Below are 23,109 nucleotides of genomic sequence, written 5' to 3' on the forward strand. Positions count from 1 at the left end.
ACTTATTACCATGATGAGGACACAAGCCATTCATGAGGGGTCTGCCCCCATGACCCAAACACCCCCCACCAGGCCCCACCTCCAACATTAGTAGTCACATTTCAACATGAGATTTGGAGGGGACAAACATCTCAGCCATATCGCCCCACGAAGAGGATGTTTGTGGTAGGCGAATTCTAAAATGACTACCAGTGACCATATCCTTGTGTCATTTTCTCTGCTTCAGTATGAGTGAGACTTGTAGATATGATGGAATATCACTCCTGTCATTATGTTACATTATTTGGCAAAAGAGAAACTTGCAAGTGTGATTCGGGTCCCTCACAGTTGAATTGATCAAAAGGGAGATGGTCCTGGGTGGGCCTGACCTAATCAGGTGATCTCTTGAAAGGGGACTCTTAAAGACGGGGTAAGTCAGAGAGATGTGCTTCTGCTGGCCTGAAGAAGGAACTAGAGGATTAGTGTTAGTTTCATTAGGTGTGATGATGGTATTGTAGTTATGGAGAAAAAATGTCCATTTTAAAAAGTTCAGCCAGGCGTGGTGGCTCACACCTGCAGTCCCAGCACTTTGAGAGGCCAAGATGTGTGGATCACCTGAGGTCAGGAGTTTGAGACCAGCCTGGCCAACATGGTAAAACCCCATCTCTACTAAAAACACAAACAAAATTAGCCAGGCATGGTGGCAGGCACCTGTAATCCCAGCTACTTGGGAGGCTGAGGCAGGATAATTGCTTTAACCCGGGAGGTAGAGGTTGCAGTAAACCGAGATCATGCCATTGCATTCTAGCCTGGGTGACAGAAAGGGACTCCATCTCAAACACACACACACACCCCAAGGGGCTGGGCACAGTGTCTCACGCCTGTAATCCGAGCACTTCAGGAGGCAGAGCCAAGAGGATCACTTGAACCCAGGAGTTTGAGACCAGCCTGGGCAACATAGTGAGACCTTATTTCTATTTTTAAAAAATAATAAATAAATAAATAAAAATAAAGGCCAGGCACAGTGGCTCACACCTGTAATCCTAACACTTTGGGAGGCCGAGGTGCATGGATTGCTTGAGCCCAGGAGTTCAAGACCAGCCTCACCAACATAGCAAGCCACCGTCTTTACCAAAAAAAGATACAAAAATTAACTGGGCATGGTGGTGTGCACCTGTGGTCCCAGCTAGTTGGAAGGCTGAGGTGGGGGGATCGCTTGAGCCCAGGAGATTGAAGCTACAGTGAGCTGAGATCATACCACTGCACTCTAGCCTGGACAACAGAGCGAGACCCTGCCTAAAAAAAAAAAAAAGTCAAGGAAGCCTCCGTGAGTTCTCTAGCTGCAAGGAAATGAGTTCTGCCAACAACTACATGATCTGGGAAAAGGGCTCCAAGTCCCAGGTAAGACCTCAGCCTTGGCCAATACCAGGATTTTGGCCTCGGGATGCCCTGAGCAGAGAACCCAGTTACAGTGAGCCTGAACTACCAACCAATAACACTGTGAGCTGACAAAGCACTTAGTCTGTGATAATTTGTTATGCAGGAATAGAAAACAAATACGCTGTTAAAAGAGTTCACGCAGAAGAACTCGCGACAGTGGGGATGGTGTGAAGCAGATGGACCTGAGAGTACTTAGAAGATGAAATCGCCAGATGGATGAGAGCTGAGAGCAAAGGAGGGGGCGTCTGGAAAGAAATCGAGAGGGAGAGCCTGCAGGAGGATGAGATCTGGCAGACACATTGAGGTGTCCTTTCCGGCATTTCTATGAACTTCTTGAACTTTTAGCTGGGCACAGGAAAAGGTAAGGGCTGAAGGTCAAGCAGATGTGGGGAGTGGTTGGTGTGTGATGGAGTTTGGTGCCATGGGAGGGAGGAGCTGGGCCCAGGATGGACCCCTAAGGACCTGACTCTGAAGAAGCCTGGAGGGGCTGATTCCTGGGTCCTAAAAGGTGGGTGTTATGGTTTGAATGTGTCTTGTGCTGGACACTTAATCCCCAATGCAACAGTGTTGAGAGGTGGGGCCTTTAAGAGGTGATTGGGTCATGGTGGCTCTTCCCTCACAAATGTATTAATGTCATTATTATGGAGTGGGAGTGGGTTTGTTACTGTTGGAGTGGCATCCTTATAAAGGATAAACTTGGCCTCCTTTCTCTTGCACACCTGAGTGCTCTTTTGCCCTTCTACCTTCTGCCATGTGAGGATGCAGCAAGAAGGCCCCCACCAGATGCTGGCACCTTGGTTTTGGACTTCCTAGCCTGTAGGACTGCGAGAAACAAATTTCTCTTCTTTATAAATTACCCAGTATTCTGTTATAGCAGCACAAAACTAACTCAAACACCAGGGAGGGGAGAGGGCTCAGGGTGAGAGACAGTGCAGTGTTGGCTGCATGTCACACAGGCCACCAAGGCCTGCCAAATGTGACTGCTTCATTACCTCTGGATTTGGTCTCCTTCCCTTCTTCACTCCCACAGCAACACTCCAGCCCAGGTCTCCTGGCCCCTCCTGCAAATCCCTGCAAACTCAGGGCAGCTCTGGGAAGGCAGGAACTGCAGCTGACTCACCCTCTTGTCAGGCCCTGTGTGGACGCTGGTGATAAAGTCACAGATATTACCAGTTTATCTGTGGTCTGTAGCCTACAGTCATAATGAAAGGCATGCCAAATTTCCGTTCAACATTGGTAAAAATAAAGGTGTTATTTTCTTCCTATCCAAGTTCACAGATCTCCTGAATTCTGTCCACAGACTTCTACTCAGGATGAAGGGCCCAAGCTCTATGCCACGATGAGGCATGGATTGGTGCACTTCGTGAACAGAACAGCGTGGCCAGAAGGGAAGAAAATGTCAGCAAGCAGTGGCAGCAGAATCAGCAGGGCTGTTATGGGGGGTTCAGACAGGACACATTGGGCTTCAGCAGGGAGACAGTGCCTGCTGACAGCCAGCCCACTCTCGGAGAAAGCCCATGTGAGAGGCCTGAGCTGAGAGTGAGGGTGAATGGGCATTCTAGGCTGACGGCAGCACACATGTGACCTCAGGCTGGTCCCTGCCTCTCTGGCTTCTGTCCCTTCAATGTGAAATGGACAGGCTGGACCAGAGGCCTCCTAGGGCTCTACCAGGGCTCACCCTCTACTGCCTGTCCCACTTTCATCTCTGGTAGGGAGGGTCCAGCAGCCAACATACCACTGGGACTCACCCGTTTGTTAAGTGAGAGCTCATGGTGGTCTCTGTTTCAGTCAGAACCCACTGATGAGTGTTAACTGCATCATTTTATTATTACTACTATTATTATTATTTTAACACAGAGTCTCCCTCTGTCGCTCAGGCTGGAGTGCAATGGCGCGATCTCTGCTCACTGCAACCTCCACCTCCTGGGTTCAAGTGATTCTCCTGCCTCAGCCTCCTGAGTAGTTGGGATTACAGGCACGTGCCACCATGCCTGGCTAATTTTTGTATTTTTAGTAGAGACAGGGTTTCACTATGTTGGCCAGGCTGGTTTCGAACTCCTGACCTTGTGATCCACCCACCTCGGCCTCCTAAAGTGCTGGGATTACAGGTGTGAGCCACCGCGCCTGGCCTGTTATGAACATTTTTCCAGGCAGCAGGCCATGCCCCCCAGACCCCTCCTGCCCAGGCCTATACATACTCCAGCCTGTAAGTGGCAGTGGCCACTGGCATCAAGCTGGTCCCCACCTCCGCAGGGCTGATGCTGGACATAAATGCCTGTGTTTGCTGTAGAGCCGCGTCCCCACCCCCCACCTCTCTCTATCTCTGTGTGTGTGTGTGTGCGTGTGCGTGTGCGTGTGTGTGTCTTCCTTTAACCCTTGCCTTTCCTTCAAAACCTAACAATGAGTAAGGGCCAGAAACCCCTCTCAGCTGGCTTCAGCAGGAAAGGGGGCGTATTGGCTCCGCAACTGAAAGACTGGCCTTCCCTTTCCATCTCTCAGCCCTGTTCTCCTCTGTGTGCATTCCATTCTCAGCCAGGGTCGCCCTACCAAGATGGCGGCTGGCAAGGTGGCGGCTGGCAAGGTGGCGGCTGGCAAGGTGGCGGCTGGCAAGGTGGCGGCTGGAAGCTGTCCTCTTAGTGGCCCTACTGCAAAGACATCCAGAGTCCTGGGATTGGCCCTGACTGGACCATCCCTGGACTATCACTATGGCGAGGGAGATGCTCTGTTTTAATGGGCCAGACCTGGCTCATCTCTCATGAACTGAAATGGGCACAGGGGAAGGCTGCAGCAGTGAATTAAAGTTTGTCCCCCACTTCCTGCAAAATGAGATGTCTACCTGTGAATGAGAGTGACCTTATTTGGAAAGAAAATCTTTGCAGATGTGATTAAGCTCAGTCTCTTGAGGTGACAGCATCCTGGATTCAGGCTGGTTCACTTCAATGTCAAGTGAACTTTTTTTTTTTTGGGTGGGGGGACAGTCTTGCTTTGTCGCCCAGGCTGGAGTGCACTGGTGCAATCTCGGCTCACTGTCGACCCCGCCTCCCGAGTTCAAAGGATTATCCTGCCTCAGCCTCCTGAACAGCTGGGATTACAGGCACCTGCCACCACGCCCGGCTAATTTTTGTGTTTTTAGTAGAGAAAGCATTTCACCATGTTGGCCAGGCTGGTCTTCAACTCCTGACCTCAGGTGATCTGCCTGCCGTGGCCTCCCAAAGTGCTGGAATTACAGCTGTGAGCCTGTACAGCTGTGAGCCTGTACAGGTGTGAGCCTGAATTTTTTTTTTTTTTTTTTTTTTTTTTTTTTTTTGAGAAGGAGTCTCACTCTGTCACCCAGGCTGGAGTGCGGTGGCATGATCTCGGCTCACTACAGCCTCTGCCTCCCAGGATCAAGCAATTCTTCTGCCTCAGCCTCCTGAGTAGCTGGGATTATAGGCATGCACCACCATACCCAGCTAATTTTTTGTATTTTTAGTAGAGACGGGGGTTTCACCATCATGGCCAAGCTGGTTTCGAACTCCTGACCTCAAGTGATCCACTCGCCTTGGTCTCCCAAAGGGTTAGGATTACAGGCGTGAGCCACTGCACCTGGCCGAGCCTGAACTTTTAAGAGCAGCAGGGGAGACTGAGTCGCAGTGTGACACAGAGGAGGAGGCCATGTGAAGAGATGGAGGCAGAAACTGTAGTGGTGCAGCCCCAAGCCAAGGAATGCCTGGAGCCACCAGAAGCTGCAAGAGGCAGGAAGCCTCCTCCCCTGGAGCCTCTGGAGGCAGTGCAGCCCCATGGATGCCTTGGTTTCTGACTTCTGGCTTCTAGAACTGTGAGAGAATAAATGTCTGTTGGCTTAAGCCAGCAGTTTGTAGTGACTGGTTACGGCAGCCACAGGAAACTGACAACTCACTCAGCTCACGTTTCTAATTTTTTTTTTTCTTCTTTTTGAGGCAGAATCTCACTCTGTTGCCCAGGCTGGAGTGCAGTGGAGCCATCTCGGCTCACTGCAACCTCCGCCTCCCAGGTTCAAGTGATTCTCCTGCCTCAGCCTCCTGAGTAGCTGGGACTACAGGTGTGCACCCCTACACCCGGCTGATTTTTGTATTTTTAGTAGAGACGGGCTTTCACTACGTTGGCCAGGCTGGTCTTGAACTCCTGACCTCAGGTGATCCGCATGCTTCAGCCTCCCAAAGTGCTGGGATTATAAATGTGAGCCACTGTGCCCAGCCTCAGCTCATGTTTCTGAAGCACCATAAATACTCCTTGGTCATGACTCCCAGGATTGAAGGTCTATACAAGGGCCTGGGGCTTCCAAATGTGCCCAAACTTTCCCATCCAGCCCTTATCCACCGCTCCCATGATGCACCACTGCACCATCGCCCGTGTAGGAAAGGGCAGCACTGGGCGGGGACAGGTGTGGGCTCTTCACTAAGTAGGTGCTAAACACATCAATATAACTGAAGTGAGGCCAGATATACAAGTACAGTCACTGCCTTCTTCTCAGCGGTTACCACGGGCACAACCCCCTGGCTTTGTGGCCTTGAGTAAGCCACTCGGCATCTCCGCTCCCTGCAAAATGTTGTCAAAAGGTGAGCCTCAACGTTCTTACCTATAAAATGGGGATGTTAACAGTACAATCCAGGCCACGTGCGGTGGCTCAACGCCTGTCATCCCAGCACTTTGGAGGTGGATGCAGGCAGATTGCTTGAGCCCAGGAGTTTGAGAGCAGCCTGGGCAATATGGCGTGACCCCGTCTCTACTAAAAATACAAAAATCTGCCCAATGTAGGGGTGTGAGCCTGTTGTCCCAGCTCCTCGGGGGGCTGAGGTGGGAGGATCACTTGAGCCTGGGGGGCAGAGGTTGCAGTGAGCTGTGGACTGCACTCCAGCATGGGCAACAGAGTGAGACACTGTCTCAAAAACAAAAACAAGGCCGGGCGCGGTGGCTCATGCCTGTAATCCCAGCACTTTGGGAGATGGGTGGATCACGAGGTCAGGAGATCGAGACCATCCTGGCTAACATGGTGTAAACCCCATCTGTACTAAAAATACAAAAAATTAGCCGGGCGTGGCGGCACGCGCCTGTAGTCCCAGCTACTTGGGAGGCTGAGGCAGGAGAATTGCTTGAACCTGGGAGGCAGAGGTTGCAGTGAGCCGAGATTGCGCCACTGCCCTCCAGCCTGGGCGACAGGGCGAGACGCTGTCTCTAACAAAAACAAAACCCAAAAATACCCAGTACAATCCTGCAGTTAATTTAGGGGGATTAAAGGGATACAGAGACCTCGGCATAGCACTGAGTGTTGTTAAGAAGTGCTGTCTTTTCCCTTCTCCAGAGACACTATCCCTCCAAGTGAGCAATGAGTTGTTAATTTTTCTTTTTTCTTTTTTTTTTTTTTTTTAGATGGAATCTCGCTCTGTCGCCCCAGGCTGGAGTGCAATGGCGCCATCTTGGCTCACTGCAACCTCTGCCTTCCAGGTTCAGGCAATTCCCATGCTTCAGCCTCCGAAGTAGCTGGGATTACAAGCACCCACTACCACGCCTGGATAATTTTCGTATTTTTAGTAGTGACAGTGTTTCACTATGTTGGCCAGGCTGGTCTTGAACTCCTGACCTCAGGTGATCCACTCCACCTCAGCCTCCCAAAGAGCTGGGATTACAGGCGTGAGTCACTGCACCTGGCCTAATTTTCTTCTTTCATCAACAGTTACCTTCCACGTGTAGGCCCCATGTGGGCTGGAGGACAGAGCCATTTCCAGGCATTTGTTGGCCTGAGTCACTCTAGCTTTTAGAGGCTCAGCCTGTATCATCTCCAACATGAATGCACCCTTATCAAAATTTTTCACCTAAAAAATTCTGAAAAGATTTCAAGGCCGGGCACAGCTGCTCATGCCTGTAATCCCAGCACATTGGGAGGCCGAGGCGGGTGGATCACAAGGTCAGGAGATCGAGACCCTCCTGACTAACACTGTGAAACCCCGTCTCTACTAAAAATACAAAAAAAAAAAAAAAAATAGCCGGGCGTGGTGGCGGGCGCCTGTAGTCTACTCCGGAGGCTGAGGAAGGAGAATGGCGTGAACCTGGGAGGCGGAGCTTGTAGTGAGCCAAGATCGCACCACTGCACTCCAGCCTGGGAGACAGAGCAAGACTCTGTCTCAAAAAAAAAAAAAAAAAAAAAAAATTCTGAAAAGATTTCTATAATTTTGCCTTTGAATTTTCTTGGCTACGTGACTCTGCCTTTGCTAATCTTGGAGAAGATACATAACCTCTGTAATGCCTCAGTTTCCTCATGCATAAAACAGGAATAATGATGGCTCTTAACTCATAGAATTCAGTGTGTTGACATATGTAAATTCATAACACCACGCCCAGCAGAGGTAAGTCCTGAATACATGTTTGACAAATAAACTAAAATACCAGTAACTTTTAGTTTCTGATTTCTCATCGACCATCTGGCACTCTCAGAATTCTTGCTATGTGAGAAAATCTAACCCACAAAGAGTTTTCAAATGTAGTGAAACTTTTATAAATACCAAATCGAAAAGATGACATAACCTTCCATCTTGTAGGTATTTAATGAAATGTCTATTAATTTTAATTTTGCCATTTTATTTTTGCATTTTACAGTAGTACACAATGTTAATTATTAACACAGTGTTCACCGCCCCTCAAAATTCTGTGAGCTCCAGCCCTGTAAGCCTAACCAATAACGTAGCGTCAGCAGGGGCAGAGGTCACACAGCTGCCTCCAAGGGGGCTGATTCTGAGATGACCAAATGGAGGCAATGACCAGACCTATTGCCCAGTCCCACCTGGCTCTGCACACCAAAGCTGTAGGGGTGGGGAGATGCCAGGGAGCTGTGTTAGCAGAAGTCAAAAGGTTCTGTCCAGAGACAGGTAGGTCAGGTTCACCTGGATCACAGCCCACAGCCATGACCAGACAGGAGGCAGAGGGTGCCAAGGCTGTGTGTTCATGGACAAGGGGAACGGCTTCTGAACTGGAGCCTCAGGGAGCAGGAAAAGGGGAACAGGCTCTCCAGCTCTCCCTGCCCTGGTCCACCCTACCTGATGTCAGAACTGGAAAGGCCCAAGGGGATATCTAGTTTAGCCTCCTTCTCATTGACGGATGGAGGATCGAGGCTCTGGAGCAGAAGGGATCTGCCTGGTTCAGGCTGCGCTGGTCTCAGGTGCCCCTGCCCTGGAGCACCCTGCATCTCCACTCCACTTCCCAGCCATGAAACTGTCCTGTGTTGCATGACATAGGTTTTCTTCCTTCAAAACAGCATTCCAGGGCTGGGCGCGGTGGCTCATGCCTGTAATATAACCAGCACTTTGGGAGATGGAGGTGGGTGGATCACTTGAGGTCAGGAGTTCGATACCAGCCTGGCCAACATGGTGAAACCCCATCTCTACTAAAAACACACACAAAAAGTTAGCCGAGTGTGGTGGCACATGTCTGTAATCCCAGCTACTTGGGAGGCTGAGACAGGAGAATCGCTTGAACCTGGGAGGCAGAGGTTGCAGTGAGCACTCCAGCCTCAGTGACAAGAGCAAAAAACTCTGTCTCAAAAACAAAACAAAAGAAAAAAACACAGCATTCCAGGGCTGGGTGTCTGTAATCAATCCTAGCACTTTGGGAGATGGAGGTGGACAGATCACTTGAGGTCAGGAGTTCGAGACCAGCCTAGGTAACATGGCAGAACCCCATCTCTACAAAAATACAAAAAAAACTAGTCAGGCATGGTGTCACATGCCTGTACTCCCAGCTACTTGGGAGGCTGAGGCAGGGGGATAACCTGAGCCAGGGAGATGGAGGCTCTGGTGAGCTGTGATCACGCCACTGCGCTCCAGCCTGGGTGGCACAGTGAGACCCTGTTTCAAAACAGCAACAACAACTTAGCATTCCACACTCTGCTCTCCAGTGGACCTTCCCACCTTAAACCAGAAAACGGATGAGTTAATACCAGAGTGTACACTGATATCTCTTCCTTCGTGGCTACGGGAGGGTTGGAATCCTGGCTCAGTTCTGATTTGTTGTGTGATTTTTTTTTTTTTGACGGAGTTTCCCTCTGTCGCCCATTTGAAGTGCAGTGGTGTGATCTCGGCTCACTGCATCCTCTGCCTCCTGGGTTCAAGTGTTTCTCCTGCCTCAGCCTCCTGAGCAACTGGGATTACAGGCGTGCGCCACCACGCCCAGCTAATTTTTGTGTTTCTAGTACAGACAGAGTTTTGTTTCTTTTCTTTTCTTTTTCTTTTGAAATGGAGTCTTGCTCTGTTGTCCAGGCTGGTACAATGGCGTGATCTCGACTCACTGCAACCTCCACCTCCTGGGTTCCAGTGATTCTCCTCCCTCAGCCTCCCAAATAGCTAGGATTACAGGTGCCCGCTACCACGTTGGACTAATTTTTTTGTATTTTTAGTAGAGACGGGGTTTCGTCATGTTGGCCAGGCTGGTCTTGAACTCCTGACCTCAGGTGATCCACCCACCTCAGCCTCCTAAAGTGCTGGGATTACAGGCATGAGCCACCGCGCCCAGCCCAGAGATGGGGTTTCACCATGTTGGCCAGGCTGGTCTTGAATTCCTGACCTCAGGTGATCTGCTGCCTCAGACTCCCAAAGTGCAGGAATTACGGGCATGTGCTACCACGCCCGGCCTGCTGTGTGATTTTGAGCATGACTCAACCTCCCCTAACACATGAAGAAAAAACACTGGCTGCCTCTTCCGGGTCTCAGGGGTTCTAGTTGTCCACATCCATGAAGCTCCGGGCATACGGCAGGGCCTCAGGAAATATTAGTATGTATCTCCGGACCCCCAATCCCATCAGGTGCTTCCTCTTTCAAAGTGTCTTCTGAATCTTTTATTCTCACCAAGGTGTCATGCCTAATAATAACTTTAAGGCTACTCCCTCCAGGGGAATTTTAGCAGGGATCTGTTTAAAAAAAAAAAAAAAAAAAAAAAAAGCAGATCCATTATGGTAGAATTTCTGACAACATCCGAGAATGAGAAAATATTTTGTGTGGAGTTAGGTTAGGTGGGGGTGCTGGGGTGGTGCAATGGTGTGGAAGGGAGGAAGGGAGGCAACTTGACCCTTTTCAAGTAGTGCCTCTATCTTTGTAGCAGGTGAGAAAAGGCCCGTGTTGGAGGGGCTGCTGCAGTCTAGGCCTGGGGACGGCTGGGTTTCATCTGTTTTCCAGATGAGAAGCAAGGATTCCCAGCAAAGGAGAACCATGAGTCATGGGGACAAGTCTGGCCGGAAGCTGCTGACACACATACTCACAGGACCACAGCAAGTATGTTAACGATTTCCAAGGGTGGATGGACGAGCCCTGGAACCTGGCCTTTGGAACACGAGCTCATGGACCTGAGATAGGAGCTGTTTATACCTAACGTGACTGGGAATTAGTTATCTTTTCTTCTTCGGGACCAAGGAGAAAAGATGAACAACTGGAGTTTCATAACAGTCTTGCAGAACATTAAGGCCAGGAGTGATCTCAGAGATCAGCCAGTCCCACCACCTCCTATACAGACTGTGACGTGAACTGAGGCCCAGACAGGAGAGGGTGGTGGCCAGGGCCTCGAAGCTGAACTGGCAAGTCTCTGGGCCTGTCAGTCACTTAAAACATGGCAGGGGAGTTTCTAAAGAAGCTTTTGTGGCAGGGCACGATGGCCCGCACTTGTAATCCCAGCGCGTTGCGAGACCAAGGCAGGTGTATCACTTGAGGCTAGGAGTTCAAGACCAGCCTGGCCAACATGGTGAAACTCTGTCTCTACCAAAAAATACAAAAAAATAGCCGGGTGTGGTGGCACGCACCCTTAGTCCCAGCTACTCAGGAGGTTGAGGTGGGAGGATGGATTGAGCTGGGGAGGTGGAGGTTGCAGTGAGCTAAGATCGTGCCACTGCACTCCAGCCTGGGCAACTGAGTGAGACTGTCTCAAAAACAAACAAACAAACAAACAAACAAAAAATCACATCAGTAAAGTCCGTTTTGCCAGGTAAGGCAACATATTCACAGGAATTAGGGTATGGGCATTTTGGGGGCCATTATTCTGACGATATATTTTCAATTCTATTTTATATTCTGAATATTTGTATATAGAAAAGTGCATAAATAATTACAAAATGCCAGCTTTATATATGTATTACATATATAACATATATATTACATACATTACATATATATTAATATACATTACATATATAACATATATATTACATATATTACATATATAACATATATTACATCTATAACATATATATGTACATATAACATATATTATATATACATATATATGTACATATATACATATATATGTATATATAACATATTATATAACGTATATATTATATATACATATATACATATATATGTATATATAACATATTATATATAACATATATATGTGTATATATATATATATTTTTTGAGATCAGGTCTCACTCTGTTGCCTAGGCTGGAGTGCAGTGGTGTGATTGCAGCTCACTGCAGCCTCAACTTCCCTGCCTCAAGCAATCCTCCCACCTCAGCCTCCTGAGTAGCTGGGACCACAGGTGTGTGTCATCATACCTGGCTAATTTTTTTTTTTTTTTTTTGTGAAGACGAGGTCTTGCTATGTTGGCCAGGCTCATCTCAAACTCCTCAGCCTAAGCCAGCCTCCCTCCTGCCTTGGCCTCCCAAAGTGCTGGGGTTACAGGTTTGAACCACAGCACACGGCCTTTTGATTTTCTAACTTTTTTTTGTTGTTGTTGTTTTTGAGTCTCGCTCTTGCCCAGGCTGGAGTTTAGTGGCACGATCTCGGCTCACTGCAACCTCTGCCTCCCAGGTTCGAGCGATTCTCCTGTGTCAGCCTCCGGAATAGCTGCGACTACAGGTGTGCGCCATTACACCCAGGTAATTTTTGTATTTTTAGTAGAGATGGGGTTTCGCCGTGTTGGCCAGGTTGGTCTCGAACTTCTGACCTCAGGTGATCTGCCCGCCTCGGCCCCCCAAAGTGTTGGGATTACAGGCGTGTGCCACCACGCCTGGCTGTGCAGCCTTTTAATTTTCATAAACTGACCACACCCGTGTAACCAGCCCCCAGATCAAGAAACAGAACATGTTCTGTATCCCCAGAAGTCCTGCTCCTGCCCTCTTCCCGTGCACAGTGTAATTTAGCATTTGTTGACATTAGAAAATTCTGTGTATATGTGAGGTCAGGAGTTCAAGACCAGCCTGACCAACATGGAGAAACCCCATCTCCATGAAATTAGCCGGGCGTGGTGGTGCATGCCTGTAATCCCAGCTACTTGGGAGGCTGAGGCAAGATAATCACTTGAACCCGGGAGGTGGAGGTTGCGGTGAGGCAAGTTCGCGCTATTGTACTCCAGCCTGGGCAACAAGAGCGAAACTCTGCCTCAAAAAAAAAAAAAAAAGAAAAGAAAATTCTGTGTATAGGTAATACCTGGAGTATTATTGAAATACAAAGGAGAGAGCGCAAACGATGTTTGTTTATTCATTCAACAGATATTTTTCTGGCACCAGTCCTGGGCTGGGTGCCAGGGGAAGTGGGATGAATTGGTTCAATGCTGGTCTTATGACACAGAATCCATGGAGGCAAATGTGTGCAGGAGGGTGGGGTGGGGAAAGGGGGTTTGTGGAACAAATAAGAACACAATGCATTGGCCAAGCATAACCAGGCAATGTGGGTCCCAAAGGCAACTACAGTTGTGGAACAGAAAGGATTTCAGGCCAAGGGAACACCATGGGCAAAGGCATGGCAGTGGGAACAGGCAGGGGGTACTGTGGAGTTTGGGGAGGCAAAGAGGGATGTGACTATTGGACTTGACAGCCTTGGAGGACTCGCTCATGCTGTCTGATCCACCATCCCCAGTTCTCATGTCCACCAGCCCAAACCCCAGCTCTCCAGATGTAGAACCAGAGGCCTCAGCCCTCATGCCAGTGTCCTCATTTTACAGACAGGGATGCAGACCCACTGGAGAAGAGAAATACACCCGAGGCTGGTCCCGCACTTCATTCATTCCCCCACTTCTCACCTTTCTACAGAGCCCTCCTGGGCCTGGCACTGGGGACACGGAGGGGTCAGACCTGGCTCTGCTCTGAAGAGTTCAGGGGCTAGTGGCACAAAACTGGGGCAGAGGCCTGAAGCAGGATCCAGATCCCATTTCCCTTCTGGGGCTCTGCCCAACACCACAGCTCCTTCCTGCTGTGCCTCCCAGGAAGACCCCTCTGTCCCCGTCAGACCTCTCCATGATTCTTCGTTTGTGTGGCCTACATTGTTTTTCTTTTTTCTTTTTTTTTTTTTTTTTGAGACAGGGTCTTGCTCTGTCTCCCAACTTGGAGTGCAGTGGCGGGACCTCGGCTCACTGCAGCCTCCACCTCCTGGGTTCAAGCAATTCCCCTGCCTCAGCCTCCGGAGTAGCTGGGATTACAAGTGCGTGCTACCATGCCCGGCTAATTTTTGTATTTTTAGTAGAGATGGGGTTTCACCACTTTAGCCAGGCTGTTCTGGAACTCCTGACCTCAGGCAATCAGCCTACCTCGGGCTGCCAAAGTGTTGGGATTACACGCCTGAGCCACCGTGCCCAGCCTGCAGCCCATATTTATTTATTGGGCGTCTAATGTGTGCCAGGCAATGTTCTGGGTATTGAGACAAAAGCTATATAGTAGACAGGCCCCTCCCTCGGTGGAGAAGACAATAAGTGAACCCATAGGTATCCAATGTGTTGGGAGGAGGCAAGTGTCGCCCTGTGAAGGAGAAACAGACTAAGGGAAGAGAGAGGGAGGGAAGGCGGTCAGGGGAGTTTCTTTGAGGAGGTGACACTCGGGACACAAAGGAAGCAAGTTACACAGGAATGGGGAGAAGAGGACTCCAGACAGGGGATAGGGGGGCCTTGATGGGTCTGGGGGTCCACACGGAGGCTGTGAATGCAGGGAGTGATGTAGATTTAGCTTTGGGGAGACCTGGAAATCAATGCTGGTCTCTCCATCTCCCCCTGTTCTTGGAAATGGACCACCAGGCGTGAGGTTTGGGGAGGCCACTGGCTGCTTCTCCAGGGTCTTCCTGTATCAGCCACAACCAGCACACGGAGGGATGCTGGCCAGACCTGGCTTCATCAGCATGACACGCCCAACTAACCTCATACGTCCCCCTTCATCAACACCCCCCCCATGTTGGGGAGGCAAGGCAGGGAAAGGTCCCCCATGGTGCAGCTGAGGAAATGGAGGCGCAACACTCCGCACTGTGCCAGGTGCAGAGGAGGGGGGCCGGAAGGGCTTTGCCACGGTGTCCCCCAGGAGACCACCTTCTGGGGGCAGGTGACCTCTTGAGGGGTTCTGCGGAGGAAGTTCCCAGAAGTCAGCCGAGGGGACTTGGTGGAGGTGGCAACGCACAGGGCGGGTGACAAAGTACGCATCCCGTGGGGCACAGGGGAGGGGAGAGGGGCCCTGAAGGGGCGGCGGGAGGGGCTCAGGGGCGTGATCCTGCTGGCAGGGCGTTTAGGACCGTGGGTGGAGGCGGGACCCCGCGAGCGGTTTGAGGGAGGGAGTCCTGGGCATCCGAAGATTGGCGAAGACTGGCCGTTTGGAAGTGGGCGGGGCCAGGGAGGTCAGGGGGCGGGGCCAGGGAGCCGGGGTGGGTCCGGGCCGTTGAGAGGCGGGACGGGAGGGGACAGGGGCGGGGCCGGGGCGGGGAAGGGGCGGGGCCGGCCCTGGGCTGGACCGGGGCGGGGCGAGCGGAGCCGTGGGCGCGCGGGCGGCGGCGGCGCGGAGGTGCGCTCGCCGGTGCTGGGCTTGGAGGTTGGTGGCGGCGGCGACGGCGACGCGCACAGAGGCGGATTGTGGCTTCCCTGGTGCTCGCGGCGGGCTGCATCGGGGCGGGGGCGGCGGGGCGCGCCGGGAGCCCCTGCGGGCGCGGCGCAGGCGATGAGCCGGGGCCCGGCATGGCCTCCGCGCGGCCGCCGGGCCGGGCCTGCGCCTCGGCGTCCGCGCCCGCGGGGCTCCGGGCCGGGCCGCCCGCCCTCCCCGCCGCCGCCGCCGCCGCCGCCGCCCCCGAGCCTGCTGGCGGCGCCGAGGCCGAGGAGCGCTCGCTGCAGCACATGCTGCGTGCCATAGCGGAGGAGCGCGGCCGCCTTAGCCTGCGCCGCGAGGTCTGCGGCCTCGGTGAGTGGGACCCGGGGGCGAGGCCGGGCCGGGGGAGGTGAACGTCTTCGGGGCCGCCTCTACGCGTCGGTGTCTCTGCGCGGGTGTCGTGGTCTCTGGGTCTACCTGGGTACCCTGTCTTCCTCCATGCGTCCCCCTCCCCTGCATCTGGGTCTGTCTCTGCTTTCCGTCCGACGAGCGCCCCGCACCCCTGTGCCCGGGTCTCATTCGGCGTCTCCCCCTGTCAGTCCGTCTTGGTGTCTGTCTCATCTCCCTCCTTCCTCTTCGTGCTTCTGCGGGTCTTCTTCCTTCTCCAGGAAGCCCGCCCCGGGCCCTCAGCACGGCGGCAGGGAGTGTGGGCGTGGGATCTGGGTAGCCCAGCGCGGCAGGGTCGGGCCCTCGTTGGACTCTGGGGGGTGGACCTCGCCGCGAGCGTGCCCTGGCCACTGTCTCCTGCTACCCGAAGCCTTTGTCTTTCCGCACCCACCGGCCCCTCTCATCCCTTAGCTGTATCCAGGGACCTGTTGGGCAGTGGCCCCCCGAACCCGCCTGCTTGGCTGAGGGGCAGGGCCTGCTGCCTCTCGGTGTGATTCTGGGCTTTAAGTCATGGATCTGCTGGGGGGCGTGGGATGGGGGTGCCTCGTATTGTTTGGAAGGGCCTGGGACTGCAGGTGTGGGTGGGGTCTCCCAGCCAGTGAGGTAATCCATTACTGATGGATCGTGCCCGGACTCAAGCCCAGCAGAAGTCCCGTCTTTTGTCGTCTCAGGTTCGTCATTTTCTCCATGGAAAAGACCCCTCCCTCATCCGTGCAGGGAATGACTTCATACCACATTGTCAGCCACCCCCCACCCCACCCCCAGGCTAGGCTGGGGGTTTCTGAGGGGGTGACAGCATTGCTGAGTAGGGAATGCCAGCCCTCCAGATTCACCCCGTGGCCCCTTCATTTACCGATGGGGAAACTGAGTCCCAGAGAACAAACGCATCCCCCTAAGGTCACACAGCCGCAGGGACATGGCAGTCCCAGGCATTCAGGGCCCCTCAGCAGGCCACACCCTGGAGGCTGGAGTGAGGGGAGAGGAAGTAAATTTGAATCCCTTTTGTAGGAGGCAGGCTTAGCATGAGAGGCTTCCCGGTGAGCAGGCCCCAGCCTAGCCTGCCGGGGTGAGCCTTTGCTCATGCAGGGGTGGGGGTGGGGGGTGCTTATGAAGTGAAATGGACAAGAACTTCAATGGTTGACAAGGTTTCAATGGTTTCTTTCTGAAAAGGTGTCAAGATTTACTTTTGAGCAGAAATTGGAGCATGCTCATTCATTCATTCTGTAAACATTCATTGAGCACCTACTGTGTGCCACCCTGGCAGGCCCACCTGTCACCTGGCACCGAATATCTGAGCTGGGATGCGTCTGAAGGACCATCTGCTGCAGGTCACTTGGCCCTGTTTGCTCAGCAGCTTCAAGCAGTCCCTCCCCACTCCCCTGTCCACACATACCTACTGTCCTCTGACCACCTTTACCTGTGAGCCCCTTCTCTCCTCTTTTAGGCAGCCCCTCCCGCAAGGAGGCTGCAGGGCCATGCCCAGAAGAACAGTGAACAGTGAAAATGGCACCTAGCATTTACTGAGCACTTACTATGTGCCGAGTGCTTTACTCATGCTGCAAATTTAATCCTGACACATACTGACTTTGCCAGGGAGCAGTATTGTCTCCGTATCAGCGATGAAGAGCCTGAGGGTTAGAGAGAGAGAGAGGAGGCCTGCCCAGGGACAACCAATGAGGAAGCAGCATAGCCAGGACTGACCCTCTGCCAACCTGATCTCAGAGCCTGCCCTGCACTCCCCGAATATCCCCAGCCAGGTCTTTCTGTGCCTACGATACTCACGCTGTTTCCTTGTCTCCTCTCCAGGCCTCCCGCACGTGCCAGGTCTCCCCTGTTCCCCTGCTGCTGAACTCAGTCCCTGCAGGGCTCTGAAGCAGAGAAAACCTGCTGTTTTCTCTGCCTGGAAAGCTGCCCCTACTCATGTGCCCCACAAGCATCTCTAAGTTTTCCTTTAAGTCTCAGCTCCAATGCTGCCTCTCCGGGAACTCTTTCCAGCTCCCAGGCACACAGTCCTGTTCTGCCTGTATTCTCTTTGTGCCAGGCACATGTTTGTTGGGACAATCAGGATGATCGTGGCCTTGTCATGGTCTGTGTGCTGTCTCCCCAATTAGCAGGTGAGGCCCTCAAAGGCATTACCCAGTCTGATTCATCTTGGTGCCCAGCATGGGGCACATATGGAGCAGGTGCCCAGTAAACATTTAGTGAACAAGGAAGAAAATTATTATCTGGACTGGCAGATGAAGGGCGTGGAGGGCCACGGAGATGGGAATCTTAACTTCTTAGAAGGGCTCATTTTTGGCTGGGCGCAGTGGCTCACGCGGTGGATCACAAAGTGTAATCCCAACACTTTGGGAGGCTGAGGCGGGCGGATCATGAGATCAGGAGTTCGAGACCAGCTTGGCTAACACGATGAAACCCCCGTCTCTACTAAAAATACAAAAAAAAAAAAAATTAGCCGGGCATGGTGGCGGGCGCCTGTAGTCCCAGCTACTCAGGAGGCTGAGGCAAGAGAATGGTGTGAACCCAGGAGGTGGAGGTTGCTGTGAGCCGAGATCGCACCACTGCACTCCAGCCTGGGCTACAGAGCGAGACTCTCTCTCAAAAAAAAAAAAAAAAAAAAAGAAGGGCTCATTTTTCAGATGAGAGATTTGATGTTCAGCAAGGGGTGAGCTTACTAGGAACTTGATGCCTAGAGTGGCGCTCACCTCTCAGGTGTGAGTCCCGAGAGGAGCCAGAACACCAGCCCCGGAGCACTTCTGCGTCCACTGAATCATCAACACGCTCAAGCTGTGGGGGCAGGGTTGTGTTTGATCATCTCCACTTCACATCTGTGACAGCTTGTTAGATTTATGAATGGATTTAAATCTCCCAGATTGTTGTTGTTGTTTAGCGAAAGCTTGGGTTACTCCGAACCCTGCTGTGTCCTCTGAGGTTGTTTTGAAGGTGTCAAGGGAGCCTCAGGTGGAGGCGCTGGGCTTTGGTTGAGTGGTTGTCATTCTCTGAGTCAGTGTCTGTCTGTGAAATGGGACTAAGCTCCTGGCCCTCCCCACTCAGGGGTCATCGCTCAGCTCTCGTGATGAAAAGCACCTGGATTTTGAGGCTTGTCTGTGGCAGCCTCTGCAGTAGAAGGGGACATGAGCACTTGCTCTGTACTGAGAGGGGGCAGGAGTGTTGGGCCCTGATCCCTGCCTTGTGGGAGGGCACAGTCCATGGGGGAGATAGCCAGGAGCACAGGTCACTGTTAGCTGAAGTACAAACCCTGCTGGAAGCAGCAGGGCTGCGGCTGCCCAGAGCAAGATTTTGGTGTTGCATCCACAGGACACTGCTCGTGACTCCAGGTCACAGATAAACCAGGTGATTCAGGACCCAGGTGTGGGATGTAGACGTTTGGACCGAAGGAGGACAAACCTTGCCACTTCCTCTCCGGGCTTGGGCCTTCTCCTTGGCCCTGGACCTCAGCAGCCCAAGCACGCAGGCCCCCTTTCAACAGGGGCAGTCCACCCGGCAGTTGGTCAGGCAATGTGGACACGACCTGGGCCCAAGACTCGGTGTGAGTCCTGAGAGGTGCCGTGAGCAGGCGGGGCCCATATTCGGCTGCTTGTCTCTGCACTCTGCCTCAGCTGAGCAGTTTTGGAGCAATTTGTGCCTGGCATTTGGGGCTAACCCCCTTTTAGGTGGCCTGGGGGATTCTCCCTATGTCTGGAGTGCTGCAGAGAAGGGGCGTTTTATGTTCATTCTTTCCTTTTGTCTTTGGAGTAATCCTGTGGGCTAGATATTGTTCTATTCTTCTCTTTGTCCTGATGAGGGAACACAGGTTGGGGGGAAGTAAGGTGCCCCCAGCTGCAAGGCTAGAAAGTGGCCGAATCTTGCTGAGCCCAAGCTTTTAATTGCTTGGCCCTGCGCAGAGATGAGGCCCACCTAGACCCGTCCTCAGGGTGCTGAGGGTCTGGTGTTTCAGGTTGTGTGGCAGCCTGGCCACAGTGGATGGAGGCAGGGCCCCAGTGGAGCTGTGAGCACTTAGCCAGAGGCCACAGAGAACGGAGCCACCAGCGTGGCCCACGGGAGGGGTTTGTGGACAGCGTAGTCTTCAAGCAGGGCTGAGGCTGGGTGGGCTTGTGTGGATGGAGGAGCAGAAGCTCACTTGGCTCTAAGCAGGGCTGTGGAAGTGGAGGCTGGAGTAATCCCTGGCTGAGAACTTGGTATTTCCCAGCCCTGGCCTCGGGAAGCCCTGCAGGTGTGATTTGTGGGGCAGCTGCACGGGAGGGGCCATCAGTGCAGAGGATGCTGCGTGCCTGCCGCGTTTCCTTCAGTCCCACTCCCGGAGAGGTGGGTTCTGTCTTGACCTCATTCTGCAGGTGAGGAAGCTGAGCTTCAGAGCGGGGAGGGATGTACCCACAGCCACGTAGCTGGCAGGTGGCAGGGCCGCCATTCCAGCTGAGGCCCATCATGTGCAAATAGCCCTCGGGGAAGGGTTCGTGGAATGGGCCAGAGGAGTGAGGGAGACGGCCTTGCCTCTGTGCTGAACACCTGTGTGTGCTAGGCCTTCGAATGGGGAAGAGCGCTGTGCACCCTTCACCTCCCCCAACCCCCCATCACTTTGCCAGGCCAGCTGTAGCTGGGCATAAGTGATGGGGGCCGGGGGGCCTTTAGTGGGAGGTGCCACTGGAAAGGAAGACTGTGAGCCCAGGCTAAGCACTCCAGCCCTCGGGCCTCAGTGTCCTCATCTGTAGACTGGAGACCACAAACTCTCTAGGGACTTGGGGATTGTATGAGAGAAGTGACGGAGTAAATGAGACGTGGCAGGTACAGGCTCAGCACAAACCCCTGGTGTGGAGTCAGGTGCAGTCCAGGCTGCTGTTATTATCCAGGATACAAAGCACCTGGGCCCAGTGCCTGCACGTGGAATTAGGGTTGTATTTGCGCCTGATGCTCAGGCTGCTTTGAGTCAATGCGGAAGCTCTCCCTGGGCTCCTTGGGGCCCTCCAACCCCACGGCAGTCAGAGCTGGTTGTGGGCCAGCACAGTGGGGAGGAAGTGTGGCCGTGTGGCATGGCAGCAGAGCCTCTTTCGGTTCCTGGGCCTATTTTAAGGGTTGTGGGTTCCGGCCTCTGCCCGTTCCTGAGGCTGGAGCAGCCCAGGAGGCCCTCCCCTGAGCCTGAGACTCTGTGTCCTTCGGGACGGAACCTGAGGACGCTGGACCTTACACTTGGAAGAGGCCGAGGACCACAGCTGCGTGGACGTCTTTGCAGCGGCCATGTAGGCACCGCTGGCCTGGGTAAGAATCCCGTGCTGCTCCGCTCAGGGGCCTTGGGGAGTCATTTCCGCCTCCGGCTTCCAGCCTTCTGCAGAGGAACTTCCATGGCATGAGCCGTCCCCTCACTGTCCTGGGTCTCCTTGCCTCCTTCATCGAGCTGGGGAGGCTCGTATCAGCCACACCACTAGGCTGCCGTAAAGAAACCCCAAGTGGGAGACTTGTTAAACATCCTCAGATTTCCCAAACAAATTTTCTAAAGAAAAAAAATGTTACATGCACCTTACCGAAACTAGAAAATAGAAAGGAAACAATTATTCCTAGTTCCAATTACCCAGAGACACGCTATTAACTTTGCAAAGTCCTGCCCTCTGATCTTTCCAGAGGTTTTTAAAAGAGTACTTGATCTTCTCTATACAGGTTTCTTAATCACGCTTTTTCATTTAAAGTTCCTAAAACATTTCCCATGTTGCTCAGACTCTAAACATTAAATGACTGCTGGAGAGTTGGGTGGGCATGTCATGATTTACTTAATTGGTCTCATGTGGTTGGAAAAATAGCGTGGATCCCGTTTTCAGTTATAAATAACTTGCAGCAAAGCTTTTTATACGTGCAAAGGTGTCTGTATTTGGACGATGTCTTTAAGCTGGCAACCTGGGAGGCCATTTCTTGGAGGCTGCTGTGTGACCCCCAAGGGCAGGGGTAGGACCGTAGGTGGTAGACGGGTGTTCACGGGGCTGAAGGAGAGCGCTTTTAGATAGCTTGTGTGGATGAGGAAGGAAGGTAAGCCGCAGAAGGTAGTGATGGGCGTCCCCGCCGAGGGCATACAAGGAGCTGAGAAAGGATCCAGCCTCAGACTAGACTTTGGGCCCATGCCTTGCCAGTCTGTGATCCTCCAACCTTGTCTTCTTACCCGAGAGCTCTCCCCCTGGCGTTTCAGGCTTGTCTTCGCAGAGCAGGAAGCAGAGGCCCCCTCTTCCCCATCGGAGGACCGTGAGGCCTGGGAGCTGAGCCCTGAGCACAGGCCAGGCCAGCTCCCCAACCGCACCCACACACACACTGACCTTCCACTCCTGGTCACCCCTCAGTCCAGGCCGCCCCAGCTTGCCGGGGCCTCGGAGACAACAGAGACGTTTGCCCCTCAGGGTCAGTACACGTGCCCGGCCTGTGCCAAGGCCCCCGGGTCTCAGAATTCAACCAGCCTCTCCCTGTCACTGCTATAGACAGGAGCTCTGCAAGCCCCAGTCCAGGCTCTTCCCGCTAGGGGTTCTGTGGGGTTGGGGAAGCCCTGGTGCATAGCCGCAGCCCCAGCCCCAGCTGAGCCCCAGCCCGGCTCTTCTGTCTTCTGGAGGCCCTTGTCCCTCTGGGCCTCCGATCCCTCCTGCATGCAGTGCTGGGCTAGGCCGGGCCAGGTGGGACTTGTAAACAATACGTCATTTAATCTCATAACCCCCGTCAGGTGGGAGTTAGCCCGTGTCTTACAGGGATGAAGCAGAGGCTCAGAGGGTTGGGTAGACCTTCCCTCGGTCATTTCCAGCAGCTTGGGTCTGGTGCACTCAGCTTCCTAAGAGGGCAGAGCTCACTGCCCATCACCCAAACCCGGCTGTCCTGCCCACCCTCCCAGCGTCCTGAGAGCAGCCACCAGGTCCCCTGCCACCTAGTGAAGGTCCTGCCACCCAGGTGGGCACCAGGGCTGTTCTGCAGCTGACTTAAAAGCGTGTTTTGACTGGATGTGATTTCCCAGATGTTCCAGGTGATGTCTGCCTCTGGGCCTTTATGGCTGTGGCCCGTGTGCTGAGGAGACCTTTCTCACCCAGGCCTACCAACTCCTTGGAAGTGGGGCTGCATGCCCTGCGTGGCCTGTGCTGGGGAACTCGGCCCAGCACCTGTGCTTACTCGTTCCACTTGAACCTCAGCCTCCACTCCTTGGAACACCTCAGCTGCCTCAGTCTACCCACTCTTTAGCACACCGTGTCCAGAGCACAGAACCATGGGGAACTTGAAAACAAAATGCCCATTCCTTCCCCTGACCTGGGCATCTGAGCGAAAGTCCTCCCGGGGTCCCTGGAGCCTGTGGTGTAATTCGTTCCCTGTGTCTGGGTATGTCAGCCTGGGTTGGTGACCACTGGGCTGTCTGTTTACCACCCCTGCCCCCACGTGAAAGATGGGGCCACTGAGGCTCAGAAGCAGGAGGGACTGGCTGTGATGCCTTCTTCCACCTTCC

At 53.1% G+C, this 23,109-nt stretch overlaps 1 protein-coding gene across 1 annotated transcript in view; it reads left to right on the plus strand.

Moving 5' to 3' along the window:
- Positions 1 to 15,313: 15,313 nt before the first annotated feature.
- KIAA0930 (KIAA0930 ortholog) overlaps positions 15,314 to 23,109 on the plus strand; it is a 43,728-nt gene continuing 35,932 nt past the window's right edge. Inside the window, exon 1 of the mRNA XM_030815386.1 lies at positions 15,314 to 15,560. Coding sequence (XP_030671246.1) covers positions 15,341 to 15,560 — 220 coding nt within the window. The 5' untranslated portion in view covers positions 15,314 to 15,340. The remainder of the gene's footprint in view (positions 15,561 to 23,109) is intronic.

Source organism: Nomascus leucogenys, chromosome 7b (genome assembly GCF_006542625.1).
Source record: "Nomascus leucogenys isolate Asia chromosome 7b, Asia_NLE_v1, whole genome shotgun sequence".
Taxonomy (NCBI): domain Eukaryota; kingdom Metazoa; phylum Chordata; class Mammalia; order Primates; family Hylobatidae; genus Nomascus; species Nomascus leucogenys.